The following is a 14,640-nucleotide window of genomic DNA, read 5'->3' as shown; positions in this document are numbered from 1 at the left end:
GGGCTTCAACACATTTCAAAAAGCTGGGCAGGTCGTGTAATGAGTAGGTTTGTTGTTGTTGGTTCTGTAGAGCGTTTATTGTTCCTCTGATTGTTATCGTTGGGCAAGGCTCTGACATTTAGGGTCGTGGAACATTTATTGTTATTCCAATTTTTATTGTTGGTTTGGGCTTCGACCTTGAGGGTCATGTAGCATTTATTGTTTCTCCAATTGTTATCGTTGAGTAGGGTTCTGACCTTCAGGGTTGCGGTGCGGTACTTCAACTCTAATCGTCAAGTCAGGTTTACTTTGCTTCAATCTAGAATTTCGTCGAGCGCATACATTTTATTTTGCTTTATCTTAATTTTGTTCGTGAGGAGACAAAGTGGGAAAAATGAGAAACTCGTAAAGTATTAATAGACCGGATAAAATTCTGTATTTATCTTTCCCTATTTGCTCTCTAATGAAAATGAAATATGGAAATGAATGTATGTCATGTGCAAAGTATTGGACAGCTGAATGTGGATTTCCGACGCTTGGTTCACTCAGCAAAAAAAAAAAAATAATGTAATAAAATCAAGCATTCTGAGATGAGGCAGATGAGGGATAGTCGTAAAAGTCTTGATGTATGGATGAAAGAGGCATCTGAACGAGACAGAGAAAGAAATGCGGAGAGAGACAGAAAAAAATCAAGGAGTAGGAGTGAGTTAGCAAATACTGATAAACATTGACAGTATTTTAAGGGCAGATGGACATCTGCTACCATTCGTTTTAGTTTGTCGTTTTCAGGAGACAAAATTTCAACAGCGTCACTGAGGCATTTCTTAATAAACTCCCCTTATGGCTTTTTAGCCTGTGCAATGTTGCAAGCCAGTTAGTATGATGCAAGCGTTACGGTCTCTGGGTGCTTTGTAAAATTTCGGGAAAAAAAATCTCTGCTTTTCGGTCTGAGTTTTCAAAGTGACCAACTTGTGCTTGCGAAGTTCAGTCCCTTTGGGAAATTCCTGGTCGATGTTCGCGTGGAATGAGCTGAAGTGGCACTGAAGATTTGATGCTTTGAAATGCGCTAATGACGCCTGACAGATAAGGCAGAATGGCTTGCCTTTACGCTCAACGAAAAATCGTCGTCTTTATATTTTCGTTTAGCTGTGCATTTTTTCCCTGCCATTTTGAGAGCGAACGTGACACAAATTGTTTACATCGTAAATAATTTGTGTCAAGTCTGACTGGATGGCCACCCCTGGTTTACGACATAAATGATTTTCATCTCACGTTTATGCGTGTTGACGTCACATGGTCAGCTTGATGCCATATGATGACAATAAGGTGCACTTAAAAGTCGTAAATTTTCTCCAAAATGCACAGCGCGTGCAATGGTCGTGAAATTACGGTACATAGGGGATGAATCGCAGCGCCAGCGCCAAACATTTTTTACGCTTGTCATGTGGACGCCCCTTAAGAGCTCGGGAGCTGCGGGTTGGCCAGGCCTGATGTAGCGGAATCCCCTGTCAGAAGGAGTTTCAACTCCCACTTCCGGCAGAAATTTGCCCAGGTCCCAGAGGGGGTGGGGTACATTGAGTCCGAATGGGCTCTGTCCAAGTTGTCTCATCAGAGTTGTGGCTGTAAGGTGGTTGGTGCCTGTCGTGGTGGCAAACCCCATACTCGCTGGTGGAATCCAGCAGTAAGGGATATTGTCAAGCTGAAGGAGTCCTATCGGGCCTTTATGGCCTTCGGGACCCCGGAGACAGCTGTGACAGGAATCAATTAGCCAAGCGGAATGCGGCTTTGGTAGTATACAGTGGGGGTGGGGCGCTGCTGGCCTCAACTCGGGATGTTGTGAGCCAGTTGGCATAGTACTTCAAAGACCTCAACTCCACCAACACACCTTCCTTGGAGGAAGCAGAGTCTGGCGACTATGTAATGGGCTCTCCGATATCTGTGGTTGAAGTCACCGATGTGGGTAAAAAGCTCCTGGGTGACCCCAGGGGTGGGTGAGAGTGTGTGCACCAACTACAGAGGGATCACACTCCTCAGCATCTCTGGCAAGGTCTATTCAGGGGTTCTCGTGGTGAGGGTCCATCAGGAAGTCGAGCCTCAGCTTGAGGAGCAGCAGTGTGGTTTTCATCCCGGCCGTGAAACAGTGGACCAGCTCTACACCCTTTGCAGGTTCCTCAAAGGTGCATGGGAATTCGCCCAACCAGCCCACATGTGCTTTGTGGACGTGGAGAAGGCATTTGACCGTGTCCCTCGGGGCTCCGTGGAGGGTGCTTCGGGTGTATGGGGTACAGAAACGCCTGATACGGGCCATTAGGTCACTATACGACCAATGTCAGAGTCTGGTTCGCCTTACCGGCAGTAAGTCGGAATCGTTTCCAGTAGGATTGGGCTCTGCCAAGGCTGCCCCTTGTCACCGGTTCTGTTCATAACCTTGATTGACAGGCGGTGCGGCGTCTGCTGTGATGTGGACTTTGTACCGATCTTTCATGGTGAAGAACGAGCTGAGCCCAAAGGCGAAGCTCTCAATTTACTGGTCGATCTATGATGGACTGCTGCAAACTGGAAAAGCATTTTGTGGTACGACAAGTCCACATTTCAAATGGACAGGGCGGCATTTTGAGAGCGTATTGTCATCCAGGCCAAAGATGAAAAGATCCAAATTAAATATTAAGTGACGTGAAGGACTGTTACAACAGCATGGCTTTGAAATAAATGAGTGCAGGAATTTGATTGTCCTGCCTGCAGACTTGACCTGTCTCCTATGGAAAATGTGAGATGTGTTGCTCAGTGTAAAATATGACAACTGAGACTCTGGACTGCTGCACAGCATTAGCTATAAATTAAGCGAGAATAGGAAAGATTTCCACTGACAAAGCTTTGACAATTCTTGTCCTAGGTTTCCACACGTGAAATGAAAATGTAATGTAACACGGTCGTGAACACGATCCTGTCCCAAGTTTCTTGAAACGCAATGCACAAAAAATCCAACTTATTATTTGTTTAAAATTAGTTAAGTTAATCAATTAGAACATTGTCTTGTCATTGTTTAATATTCAATTAAAGGAAAACCGACACCGTGGACAAGTTGTGTCCATAATTTGTAAAATCACTTCAAATGACTTCTACTGAGCGCATTTTAAAAAGATTCCACCGCATGTAGCCATATTTTACGTTTTAAGACTCGCACTGAATATTAAGTCTATATAAGTCTTGTTTTCGGGTTGATGACAATGCCTGACGTGATGTCATAAATAACACGATGGTGAATCGTTGTTTGTCGCACCAACACTACCAATTGCAGTAACACCATAAAATTGGACACAAATTCTCAGCAGACAAATCGGCCTATTTCCAACAGAGCTTGTGCGCCATCTTGTGCATTTTCTGGGAGCTACATTGGAGTTCAGACAGCTCAAATTGATACGGAAGGACTTCTTCAATCGATTGCAACTGAACTATTTGAACAGAACTATTTGAATCATATTCATAACTGGATGAGTAACAAGAAAGCATCTTCTCCAAATCTGAACTCTCCGAAGCCATTGTTTTGTGTCTGGAGTATCCTGTAGAGATGTCACGAACAAGGGGGTGGGACCTTCTGAAACTCGCCATTTCCGAGGTCATTTTGAAGCAGTTTTGATACATTTTTATTGGTGTTTTGCATTTGACTAAAAATATCAGCCTGCATGTTTTGGGTATTTTAGATGCTATAAAACGTTTTTATGTCAGTAGTTAAACAAAAAAATTGTCCTTTAAAGGACAACCGACGTCTCCGGACAAGTTGTGTCCATAATTTGTAAAATGGCTTTAAATGACTTCTACTGAGCGTATTTTACAAAGATTCCACCACATATAGCTATATTTTACGTTTTAAGACTCACGCTGAATATTCCGGAAGTCTTGTTTTTGAGTTGGTGACGAGTCCTCACCCTACGTCACTGAAGGAACGCCCCTGACCGATAAAAGGACACATTGTAGCAGTCCTTCCATCACGTCAATGCATTTTACTGTACTTGTTTGGTCTGAAAACTTTGTGTTGCACCAAAAAGAGGCAGAAGGGGGCGACAAAGCAGTCTCACTGGGGGGGGGGAACAAGCCAGCACAGTTAGCATAGTGATTGCGCAATCCATGGTGAAGCTCAGCCGGCCGCTGCCTCACCACTCGTCTCCACTTAGTATTTGAACGGTAAATGTGAAAATTCAGCGATTTTGAAAAAAAAAATGGTGAAGTTAAATGGAAAAGAATGTTAAAGTACGAATCGCTAAATAAATATAACTGTTTTATTTATTTTGTCAGTTGATATTTCCATGATGACAAGTAAGGCAAGACGTCTTGGGCTGACGCCACGGACAAGGGGTCGAGACCTTCTGAAACTGGCCACTTCCGGGTTATTTTTTTTTTGCAGATTTTGGACACTTTAAGTCATTTTTATTGGTGTTTTGCATTTGACTAAAAATATCATACTGCGTGTTTTGCAGTGGTGGGCCGTCAGAGCCAGCAAGGCCTTCTCTGCTGGCCTAACATAATCAGACATCATTATCATAATTATAACAAAAGTCAATTTCATTAAAAAAAGTATTTTTTCTAAATATATATATATATATATATAATTATTCTACATAATGTTTTCTTGATGTTATATTATATCCATTTGGTTATGCTCCTTCAGAGTTTTCAATCCAATCAGAATCCAGCTAGCTTGTGTCGCCAGGCTGTATGAAATCTGACCGACGCCTTCAGAATCAACAGCGAGGGCGTCTGTGCGCTGTACATGAATGGGCACATGTAGTTGATATATAGTTGCGATAGCCAATCAGATCACGAGTTGGCACAGTAAGGCCAGCTAGAGGGCCTCGCGTTGAACATGACATGTACGCGTCCTGTGATTGGATACTCACTTTACCTCAGCCCTCAGCGGAGGCAGCGCTATGCAAATCAACCAAGCTACGACAGATCAGACCCGGAAACTTTAGCAGAAAAACCAAGTGTGTCTACTCGCTTTTTTAACCCACAATGGCTGAAGGAGAGGACAACTCGCTGTCGCATGTAGGCCTATTCTCAAGAACAAATGAAAAAGATGTGTTTACTTTTATTTTCAACAAATAGTTCGTTTTATGAACGTCTTGTTGTTTTTCTTATATTAAACTGACATTTTGTAATTTAGCGTAAAATCTTGTTAAAGATTGCATATTCTTGGTGGACTTAATAAAACTTTGTGGACAAATGATTTTAAATTTCCTTTTATTTTTAAGTGTTTGCAGTATCACGTATAGTGACAAGTTCCAATTGCTGACGCAGATTTATTGATGTGTAATTGCTCCGTAAAATAGGCTGTGTTGTAGACGATAAAGGGGATGCCACGCCCAGTACTGCGTGCGTGTGCTTTTGTAAATGATATCTCCATCCGTTGTGTCATAAATTATGGCATTACAATGGATATTTGTTCAAGTCGGAGTAAGTAGGACTTCACTGAAGGCCTAGGTGTGAAATGCACGGACCGCCACTGGTGTTTTGGGTATTTTAGATGCTATAAAACATTTTTCTGATGTCAGTTAGGAAACAAAAAACTGATGTTGGTTGTCCTTTAAATATAGGATGAACATGATTTGCAAAATGTTATTTTTGTTGAAGAAAATGTTCTATTGTAATGTTGTAATCCACAAAATTTCAAAGAATACAATGACACATTGATGTGAATACAGACCTTACTGTCGCACATTATGTTTGAGCAACTTCTGGCATTAAAGACTCGATTTTTTAATCTTCACTATCAATGGCTGGTGTTTGGCCTCCTTCAGGAGAGCCCAATACCTAGCAATACAGGCCGGGATCATCCCAATCAATATTGATACCCTGTAGTGGTATTCACCCATCCCGCGTAGTATTCCAAGTTAGTAAATGTTCCAAATGTGCCAAGAACTAAGTAAGCGGAGGCTCAGACCGATTGAGCCTTTTCTGTTGTTTGTCCCTCTCCAACTAAACATTCGGCAAACTCGATCACTGCCCAGCTTTAAAACCCACCTCAAAGCTCATTTGTATGCTTTGGCATTGGACTTGGCATACCTTAAGCTGGATCTTAGTTTTAATGTTTTGTGCTTTCTACTGTCTTTGTTATGAAATTTATTTTTTATGGTATTTGCTCCATGTACAGTAGTGGTCCCCAACCTTTTTTGCGCCACGGACCGGTTTAATGTCAGACAATATTTTCACGGACCGGCGGATAAATAGAACCAAATAAAATGATACGACAGGCATGAAACTTTTTTTCTTTCTTTTGAATATAATAATAAACGTGGATTCATTGGTGTATTTTTTTACAACTTTATTACCAGACTCCTGGTAACATCGCACTAACAACAACACCATGGTAATGTTTAAAATAAGATACACCACAAAAACAAGTACAAAGCGCATGAAAAATACAACTCACTGAATGGGTGGGACCCCTGAGCCTGTGTCTCTGCAACGAGACGGTCCCATCTAGGGATAATGGGAGTCAATGACACCCGAAGTGTCTTGCCTATGTCCAGTCTACTCCGTAGTTTTGTTTTGGTTGCTGTCACTGCAGAAAACCCCGCTTTACACAAATAAGATGTCGGAAACGGCAACAGGGTTTTCAGTGCTGTTGTGGCGATCTTGGGGTATTCTGCCATCACTTTAATCCAGAAAACCGGCAGAGTTGTTGTCTCAAACATACTTTTAAGTCCACCATCATTTGCGATCTCCAGCAGTTGTTCTTCCTCTTACACAGGCATGCTGGATTCACCTGGTTTGTTGACAAATGGGTTTCAGATCCATTCCTTGGAAGTTTGTGGGTCTTTTGAGGCTGGGAAGTAGCGCTCAAACTCTTTTAAAAGCAAAATAAAACATAGTTCGGACTCAGATAATAAATGAAACTGAAATTATGTAAATTATTTATTCTTTCTGCGCGGCCCGGTACCTAATGACCCACGGACCGGTACCGATCCGCGGCCCAGGGGTTGGGGACCTCTGATGTACAGCACATTGTTTATAGCGGTAGTTGTGTATAAGTGCTCTATAAATACAGTTGAGTTGTTCAAAAATATGGCACTTCAGACTTAATTTCATCATGTGTGAACTGCAAAAAAAGTTAGAGCTCACTGTAAACGTGGTTTCTGAATGTGTGTTTTGTGATTTTGCCAACCAGCCACGAACGTAATTCATCCGAGCTGCCCCATTCAGACTGGTTATGTCAGAGGGTTCAACTATCCGTGTGGTTGTATCTGTGTCCCAATTTCAGCGTAAGTGGATTAACAATGTGCTGGTTCCTACTGATTACAGTTTATTTATAAATTAACTTTTAGTGTCATTAGCATTTTATATTTTGTATTAGCGATTTTTATTACTGTATAACTGTACCTGTAATGTATATAAAACTGTTTACTGTACAGTTCATTTATAAATGTTATACTTACCTTTTAGTGTCGTTTTTATCATTTTATATTTCATATTATCAATGTATATTTTATATTTATATTTTATATAGTGGGTAAAAGAAAACATGTAAACATAAAGAATACAGCTGTTGAAAAATCGTTTTCCCTACTAACGGCCCATAGAGGTCGCCCGACACACACGCGCGGACTCAGGTGGACGCCAAAGGAAAAAAGCAGTGTACAGTACTACAGGAGATGTTGCCGAGCAATGTATAGCTACTGTATTGAGTGTAGTCACACAGTAGATTGCTATGCGAGTGTGTGACATGCTGGCTGGCCAAAATTGTAGTACGCGTTGCGGTGCCAGGCATAGAATTAAAAAAAAGGTCTGGCGGTCGTTGTCGCAAGTACGTGTGGTCGTAAATGGCACTGGTCGTAACTCGGATGTTAACTATATACTTCCGGGTGGCGCGAATGGCTGCCGCTGCTCACCCGCACAAAGAAAAATGTGACTGTAAAGTTTTCTTGAGTGTTTTGAAAGGCACTTATGAATGAAATTTATTATTATTATTATTTATTATTATTATTATTACTACGTAGGTGATTCCTTGATTTCTTGATTTCTTCTGACGCAATATAGAAACATAGGCAACTATTGTCAATTATTGTCAAATTTTCTTCTCTCTTTGCAGGGAGCCCGACAAAACCCAGGTCCTCACTTTCTTCCAGACCGACCTTGGCGGCTTACTGCCCTGCTCACTGATTAACTCCTTTTTCCCCTCCAGCATGACAGAGTTCTACGGCAACCTGACCAAGGCAGTCAAATCTCTCAAAGACCTTTGAATTTCCATACATTGTCTCTACCTCTTGTCATTGTTAGCATAGCAGGTGAGCTGGAAAGTATTGCAATTGACACGTGAGAAGAGTTACCCCCCTGAACGTTTACCAGTCAATTGCAGGCTGTATTGTAGTAAACATTGTGGGTTTTTTTTACATTCAGATTCAGAGTCCTACTTTTATTTCATGCTCTTTCCATCTATATGTGTGCCCGACAACTCAGAACAAGGTCCCTTTCATTTGAAGCGGACACTTTTCAAGTGAGCAATAGTAATGGAACAGACATTATTAAATTCACTTATATTTTTGGCGTAACTCAATCTTCACTCTGTTTTGGTTCAGATCATACAAATCAGATCATATGAACTTTGCTTTGCTCCCACATTCCAAAAACATGCATGCAGGCACTGAACGGTCCAAATTGTCACTTGGTGTGTGTGTGTGTGTGTGTGTGTGTGCGTGCGTGCGTGCGTGCGTGTGTGTGTGTGTGTGTGTGTGTGTGTGTGTGTGTGTGTGTGTGTGTGTGTGTGTGTGTGTGTGCCCTGCGACAAGTACTCAATTCATTTAATTTCTAAGTGCCATTCAAAACTCTCAAGAAAATTTTACACGAGGGTCACAGGGGGTAACGAAGCTTGAGAGTTTTGAATGGCGCTTAGAAATTAAATGAATTAAGTACATTAAATAAATGAATTAAGTCCCCCACCTCGTGCCTCAAGATAGCTGGGAGAAGCTTCGTTACCCCCTGTGACCCTCGTGTAGATTATTTTGCTCACATGAAAACTGCATGGCTTCAATAAAAGCTGCTGAGTTGTTTTTATATTTCGAAATGTAAATACCAGGCATTTTGATGAATGCACGCCATTTACTGTGATATCCTTTTTAGCTCACCCGCACAAAAAAAATATGTGACTGTAAATTGTCCTTGAGAGTATTGAATGGCGCTTAGAAATTAAATGAATTAAATGTACAGTTATACTTCGGCTTACAAACACCTTGGCTAACAAACTTTTCGGTTTACAAACGTTAAATTCACAAGAATTTAATCTTGACATACAGACTATTCATAGTGTCATTCATCATGGTGAGGCAGCCAGTTCTGACGATGAAGCTGCCAAAGCTTACAAGGAATCATTCCTCAAGATGGCCACTCTATTTCATCAAGCCATTAACGACCATCACAAAGGTAAATAAAACAACTTTATTATATAGTACAGTTTATTTCTTTAATTACAATACCATAGCACATTTATATACATAAAACAATGTATATTTTGTGTAGTTTTAAGGCTTAGAAATTGAGAAAGTTATGTTTTATGGAGACCTGGGAACGGATTATTGTAATTTTAATGGTTTCCTATGGGACATTAATGTTTGGGATCCATACATTTCACCTTACACACTCTGGGAAACAATTAAGTTCGTAAGCCAAGGTTTCACTGTTTTATTATTATTATTATTATTATTATTATTATTATTGTTATTATTATTTTAGTTTACAATTAGTAACTGTTAATTATCACCGCCAGATGGCATCGGAACACGAACAGTGAGGCGCATTGGATTTTAGGGTAGCTTTTAGAAAATGGAATGAGTTCAGGGGCACCCTTATTGTGTAGAAAATACAGTAACTGCTTTTTCTTCTTTGTCAAATTTGTTTTTTTCCCTTGTTCCTTGTACCCTTTTGACTGTTTATAAATATGTACTGCATGGCCTACTCAGTGAATTTACAGTGGCTTGAAAAAGTATACTCCTTGAACTTTCCCACGTTTTGTCACATTCTGACCACAAACATAAATATAATTTAAATTTAAATATAATAAACAATTACGTATTAGCTTTTTAAGTGAAAGACAAACACAAAGCGGTTCACAGTTGAAGTAGAAGTAAAGTTATATATATATATATATATATATATATATATATATATATATATATATATATATATAGATATATATATATATATATATATATATATAGATAGATATATATGACATATTTTTTTTTTAGAAATAAACTGAAAAATGTGGTCTGAGTGCAACCAGTTGCCGTCAGAAGTTGCCTGATGATTGCTGAATGGTCAGCTGTTGACTTAATGATCAAATGGAGTCCACCATTGTGTAATCTAATCGTAGTATAAATACAGCTGTTCTGTGACGCCCTCAAATGTTTGCTAAGAGGACACTGGTCAGTAAACATCATCATAAAGTCCAAGGAACACGCCAAGCAGGGTGATGTTATAAAAAGATTTCCCAAGCTTTGAACATCTCTGTCATGATGCTAAAAGAAATGTTAAATAATGTTGTGTTTCATGGATTTTGGATGGGAGAAAGGTGTGCATTTCTCCCCATCCAAAACAGTTGAGTTGGGCGACCACTAATTGACTCTGAGAAGGTGATTGCAACCACCTGGGAATGGCCAATTGCCGCTGGGACCTGACTGGCCAGAAGCTCAGTTGAAGCACCTTTAAAGCCAGCCTGAGCCAGTCACTTCGAGGAGGAAGAAGAGGGACAAAGGACAACCTGGAGCAGTGTTACCTGGGGTCTGCCGAAAACTGATATCAACTTCAAATAAAGAAAACTCACAATACCCTTCCTGCATCTGGCTGAGTGAACTTTTATCAACATCCCACCGCTGCCACCAATTGTCGTGCGGCGAGACAGCAAGCAGGTGGAAAGTTTATAAAAGTTCACTCAGCCAGATGCAGGAAGGGTATTGTGAGTTTTCTTTATTTGAAGTTGATGTCATGCCGAACAAGGAGGGCATTGATCAGAGACGCAGCCAAGATACACACGGTAACTCTGGAGGAGCTGCAGAGATCCACAGCTCAGGTGGGGGAGTCTCTCCATAGGACAACAATTAGTCGTACGCTGCACAAATCTATCCTTTATGGAAGAGTGACAAGAAGAAAGCCATTTTTGAAAGAATCCCGGAAGAAACCATGTGAGGGACACAGCAAACGTGTGGAAGAAGGTGCTCTGGTCAGATGAGTCCCAATAGGAACTTTTTGGTCTAAATGCAAAACGTTGTGTGGCGGAAAGCTAAGACTGTACATCACTCTCAACACACACCACTCTCAAATATGGTGGTGGCAGCATCATGTTGTGGGGCTGCTTTAGTCCCTGTCCCTGCTTCAGCAGGGACAGGGAAGCCGGTCAGAGTTAATGGGAAGATTGATGGAGCCAAATACAGGACAATCTTGGAAAACAAACTAGATGGAATCTGCAAAAGACTTGATAATGGGGCAAAGGTTCACCTTCCAGCAGGACAACAACCCTAAACTTAAATTCAGAGCTGCAATGGAATAGTTTAAAACAAAACATATTTCTGTGTTAGAATGGCCCAGTCAAAGTCCAGACCTAAATCCAAACAAGAATCTGTGGCTGTTGGGTTATTTTTTATCGTTCATTGCTTCGACGGGTGTAGGTGGAGATCGATGGTTAAATCATCCGGGAGCCAGGTCTTAAACAGAAAGTTGATTTAATTGGGAGAGCACGGGCATTGCGGTGTGGACGGAGGAGCGAGCATGGAGAGAGAGAGAGAGACGAACGGGCTGCAGGAGTATTTATGCGGCGCATAGTAATGACGCGACAAGATGTGATGTAATGAAAATGCGACATCGTGTAGGCAAGATATGACGTATGAGGAAGTTCAAAATGTAAACAAAAACTACAGAGCGATGTTTAGAGATGTTTGTATGGCGAATTACCCTAACAGTGGCAAGATCTGAAAAATGCTGTTCACAAATGATCTCCATCTCATCTTGCTGAGCTAGAGTTGTCCTGCAAAGAATGGGCAAAAATCCCAGTCTCGAGATGTGCAAAACTGGTAGAGACATACGCCAAAAGACTTGCAGCTGTAATTGCAGCGAGAGGTGCTTCCACAAAGCATTGACACAAGGGGGCTGAATGCAATTGCATGCCACATTTTCCAGTTTTTTTAAACATTTTAAAGTCATGTATAATTTTCCTTCTTCACAATTGTGAACCGCCATCCTCCACATAGAGACGAGCCAGATGAGGTGGCTCGGGTATCTGATTAGGATGCCCCCTCCCTGATGAGGTGTTCCGAGCATGCCCCACTGGCAGGAGACTGCGGGGATGACCCAGGACACGTTTGAGAGACTATGTCTCTCAGCTGGCCTGGGAACGCCTCGGGATCCTCCAGGACGAGCTGGAAGAAGTGGCTGGAGAGAGGGTAGTCTGGGCTTCCCTACTGAAGCTGCTGCCCCCGCGACCCGACCCCGGATAAGCGGCAAAAGATGGATGGATGGACAGATGTGAACCGCTTTGTGTTGGTCTTTCACATAAAATGGCAATAAAATATATTTGTTTGTAGTCAGAATGTGACAAAATGTGGGAACGTTGAAGGGGTATGAATACTTTTTCAAGGCACTGTATGTTACCGGGCATGCAGTTCCACATCTAAAATACTCTGTGTGCAATATCTGCATCTATTGGTCAGTGACAAGACAATAGCGTACTGCAATGTGAATGAGTATATTAAATAGCTGCAAACAGAAACAATTATTTTTACATATTTCATTTACATGAAAGTGAGTTGATAAAAACTGAAGGCTAACTGGTTAGTTCCCTTGTCTCCATCCAGTGAGTTGGGGTTAAACCCTCGTGAGACAGGTTAGTTTTACCCGACTGATGATGTGTTGTCGCAATAGTAATTCTGCTCAGTACGAGAGGAGCCACAGCTTGAACCACACCAATGGTGGTACTATCTGCGGGATTATGACTGATGCCTCAAAAGAATCCTGCCTAAACGCTGTACTGTAGCGCCGCGGCCTCTCGGTTGGTCAAGGTTAGCAGCGAGGGTACAGTCTCTGCGCCGCATGGAATGCTGCTCGACACTGGGCTAGGGTGCACCCAGATAATGGATGCCCCTCTCTGGTTTACGCCACTGTATGTTTGTGAAGAGCCTGGTGCTAAATGACTTGAAACATTTCACGGAACATCACCAAACAAAATTTTCACAAAAAGAGGATCAGTGATATGCAGTCAGGGGAGGCAGGTGAGGCAGTGCCTCACCTGTCATCATGGAAATGTCAAATGACAAAATAAATTAAACAGTTATATGTACAGTAAAGTCTCGTTATATCAATATCGGATATATCGATAGTCCTGGTTATATCGATACTATTTCTATGCACGCACGGAGAAAATTACATGCAAACAGGGTCGGATATATCGATAGTCCCGGTTATATCGATATTTTTTGGACTCCCTTGAATATCGATATAACGAGACTTTACTGTATTTAGTGATTTGTACTTTAATGTTCTTTTCCATTTAACCACCATTTTTTGAGTTTTTTTTTAATCGCTGAATTTTCACATTTACCGTTCAAATACTAGGTGGAGACAAGTGGTGAGGCAGCAGCCGGCTGAGCCTCACCATGAATTGTGCAATCACTATGCTAACTGTGCTGGCTTGCTCTGCAGTGATAATGCATTGCTCTCCCTCTGCGTATCGCTATTAAAGTGTTCAAAAGCTTTTGGCATATGAACTAAATTTCTACAGTTTAGCTGGTGTATATAATGTACAGTCACTGTGCATTATAAACATTGTACTAGTGTTTATTTTATTTTATTTTATTTTTATCAAAAACTGCAAAGGTGAGGCACACAGTTCTCCTGCCTCATGACAGGGGGCACTGGTGATTAGATTCCTATTGGAACTCCTCGGCTGCAGAATAATAGAATTACTGACAGCAAGCTACAGTAAACAGTTAGCAAGTTAAGTGCAACCATTCAGTCATTTTTTCGTGTTTCTTGGCCTTATTTTCAGAATGGTGGAATACATATCTAAATTGAAAGAATTTTCTAAACTGGACTTTCAATCGAAGCAGGAGATAATAATTAAAGGAAGACCAACACCGGACTGTATAGCTCACAAACAGTGAGGGATTATTGTAAATTTCCTGGACAGCATTCTCAGCTTTTTGGCCAAGAAGGATCTCATTGAAACTATTCCTGAAGCGACAAAGTCGTTCCAGCTCGTGCTCACTGTTCCAGCTACTACAGCATCAGTGGAGCTCAGCACAAATGACTGATAACATACAGTCGGAACAGGACTGATCAAGCACGACTTTCTTCACTGGCAATGATCTCCAGAGAGACTTGGACTTCATTTATATGTAAAGGTAACACGATAATACTGTTTTTTTTTTTCTTTTTCTCTATGCTACAGTTTGTATACAGTATATAAAGAATGGTTGAGAAGGTTTCTTCAGCCGTCATCTGTACAAATTTGAAGGTTTCGAACGTTTCGCCTCCTATCCAAGAGGCTTCGTCAGCGAACTAAAGTCTGACTGGTCGTATTGGCCCTATTTATATATCCCTAATGTCCAGACATGGCGGCGCCGGACACAGCTATGATAGGTCCCTACCCTCAGGTTGCGGGGAGCAGAGGACCACTCCCTG

General features: G+C 41.3%; 1 protein-coding gene across 2 annotated transcripts in view; it reads left to right on the top strand.

Moving 5' to 3' along the window:
• stard5 (StAR related lipid transfer domain containing 5) overlaps positions 1–10,114 on the top strand; it is a 37,746-nt gene extending 27,632 nt beyond the window's left edge. The window contains exons 5-7 of one of the 2 annotated variants that reach the window (XM_088991768.1): positions 7,145–7,238; positions 8,066–8,084; positions 8,159–10,114. In XM_088991768.1, the coding sequence (XP_088847894.1) occupies positions 7,145–7,238; positions 8,066–8,084; positions 8,159–8,293 (248 nt within the window). In that variant the 3' untranslated portion in view covers positions 8,294–10,114. Of the gene's footprint in view, positions 1–7,144; positions 7,239–8,065 lie in introns of both variants that reach the window. The other variant, XM_088991769.1, reaches the window with a different exon arrangement.
• Positions 10,115–14,640: the final 4,526 nt, after the last annotated feature.

Source organism: Hippocampus bargibanti, linkage group LG03 (genome assembly GCF_051943395.1).
Source record: "Hippocampus bargibanti isolate YZ-2025 linkage group LG03, ASM5194339v1, whole genome shotgun sequence".
NCBI lineage: Eukaryota > Metazoa > Chordata > Actinopteri > Syngnathiformes > Syngnathidae > Hippocampus > Hippocampus bargibanti.
The sequence above is the reverse complement of the archived record's forward strand: the minus strand, read 5'-3'. Positions and strand labels throughout refer to the sequence as shown.